Source organism: Lontra canadensis, unplaced genomic scaffold (assembly GCF_010015895.1).
Source record: "Lontra canadensis isolate GAN:19392208 unplaced genomic scaffold, GSC_riverotter_1.0 scaffold4907, whole genome shotgun sequence".
NCBI lineage: Eukaryota > Metazoa > Chordata > Mammalia > Carnivora > Mustelidae > Lontra > Lontra canadensis.
This window is the reverse complement of record NW_022635888.1, coordinates 1-1,921: the sequence shown is the minus strand read 5'-3', so window position 1 is coordinate 1,921 and position 1,921 is coordinate 1. Positions and strand designations below refer to the sequence as shown.

General features: G+C 67.2%; 1 protein-coding gene across 1 annotated transcript; it reads left to right on the top strand.

The window, feature by feature from the left end:
- The first annotated feature begins 123 nt into the window (after positions 1 to 123).
- On the top strand, positions 124 to 1,584 carry LOC116863903 (USP6 N-terminal-like protein). Its single transcript, XM_032851202.1, has 2 exons — positions 124 to 233; positions 1,321 to 1,584. The coding sequence occupies exons 1-2, from the start codon at positions 132 to 134 to the stop codon at positions 1,582 to 1,584; spliced, it is 366 nt and encodes a 121-aa protein (XP_032707093.1). The 5' UTR covers positions 124 to 131.
- Positions 1,585 to 1,921: the final 337 nt, after the last annotated feature.

The window sequence follows — 1,921 nt, the reverse complement described above, 5'->3', positions numbered from 1 at the left end:
GGGAAGGAAGGAGGTGTCCGCAGGACACGGCCCAGGGCGGCTCGGGATTCTCCCTGCCTCGGGGGCAGTGGCTGGCCGTTGGGGCTCCGTGTGCTGATGCCGGTCCTCCTCCCCGGGTCTGCCCCCAGAAAATGAAGGAGCAGGCCCAGGTCTTCTCCAAGGACATCCGGCAAATCGACCTGGACGTGAACCGCACCTTCCGGAACCACATCATGTTCCGGGACCGCTATGGCGTTGGGTGAGGCTGGGGGACAAGCGGGGCTCTGGGGGCACGGGAGTTCCTCAGGGGGTCAGGCACGACCCAGGGGGCTTCTGGGTGGGGGACGCGGGGTCTCTGAGGAGAGGGGGAGGAATAGCAGCAAACATGGTCTCGGCCACATGGTGAACGTGGGTGGGAGGACCCAGGGATCCCTACCTACCCACCGGGGCTGCCGCGATGGGGAGGGCACCGGGCCAGGGCCAGGCTGGGCAGTTATGTGAGCAGAACCCAAAGGTTGGCATGGAGCTGGTACGAGGGGAGCTGGGCCAGAGGGTGGGGTCGTGGCAGGGGGCACTACGGGGAGCTGGGGGCCAGGCAGCACAGACTCGGCCGGGGGAGGACACACATGGAAGAACTAGGGGCACACGGTCAAGGGGACAGCCCGCTGGGTGTGTTTCTGCGTGGACTGGCATTGTATTTTCCACAGTGGACACAGTCTGTAAAGATAGCCAGGACCATGAACCCCCAAATGCCACCCGGCCCCGCCCCGGGTCCCGTGCTCACCACGTGCATCCCCCACCCCACATGTCCAGCCCCGAGCCTCACTGAAGACCGCGGGTCCCCTGGGGCTGCACTCTGGTCCTCAGGGGGCTCCCATGTGGCTTGGTCAGACAAGAGCCACCCACCGTGCTCTCCCCGTCCCCAGGCAGCGAGCCCTCTTCCATGTGCTCCTGGCCTATTCGGTCTACAACCCCGTGAGTGTCCCTGCTGCCAGCCCTCCTACCCACGGGTGCCCTTTGTCTCCAGGATGCCTGAGCGGGCGGGACTCCTAGTTGGGACTCCAGTTCCCATGGCCCCAGAGACGCAAGGGTGGGGCCCTGGACCCAAGGACTGAGGCCGGGATGGATGCAGACCTCAGTGCGGGGGAGGGACGGCCCCTGAGTCCCAGAGGGCTGGGTGCCAGGGGGCTCTGGCCTGCACCGCTGTGGTGCTAACGCTCGGAGCTGGGTCCTGAAGAGCCCGTGGGAGGATCGGGACCCGGGCCGGGAGGGCGGTTCCCCTTGTCCTGACCTCCACCCAGCGAGGTGGCCCCATTCCATGGGTTCTGGCTCTTGCAGGAGGTGGGCTACTGTCAGGGGATGAGTGAAATGGTGGCAATCCTCGTCATGTTCCTCAGTGAGGAAGACGCCTTCTGGGCCCTGGCGCAGCTGATGACCATGGAGACCCATGCCATGCACGGTAGGGGCCCTGCAGGGCGCCTGGGCGGGACCTGGAACTCAGGACTCCTTCCCTGCAGGGCAGCCACTGCAGCGGGGCAGGCCAGGACCCCCAGCCAGCCCGCAACCCCACCGGCAAAGGCCACGGCCTCCTCAGGGCGTCTGTAGCCTTGGCCACTGGCCCCAGCATTTGCAGACCGTTCTCGCCTTCCCACGGGGCCTTCAGCCCCCTGTCTGGCAGCCGGCTTGCCCGCCGGGTCCCCCTGGCAGCCCACGGCCAGAAGAAGCCCAGGCGGTGGCATGTCCCGCTCCCTGGACCCTCAGCCCAGCACCCAGGCCCAGGAGTTGGGCCTGCACATCCCCATCACCCTTCCCGTGGGAGGCTCGTCCTGCCCCTCAGGGCAGGTGACCCGCTTGCCCCTGCTGCAACCACCGCAGGAAGTGTGCTGGGTCCGACAGGCCTGGTGCTCAGCCCGGCCACCCACTCAGCTGGGTCTCTGTGAGG

Coding starts and splice junctions, on each gene's coding strand:
- LOC116863903 (XM_032851202.1), top strand. CDS start 132: ATGAAGGAGCAGGCCCAGGTCTTCTCCAAGGACATCCGGCAAATCGAC. Junction 234..1,320: donor TGTTCCGGGACCGCTATGGC/GTTGGGTGAGGC, acceptor CTCTTGCAGGAG/GTGGGCTACTGTCAGGGGAT.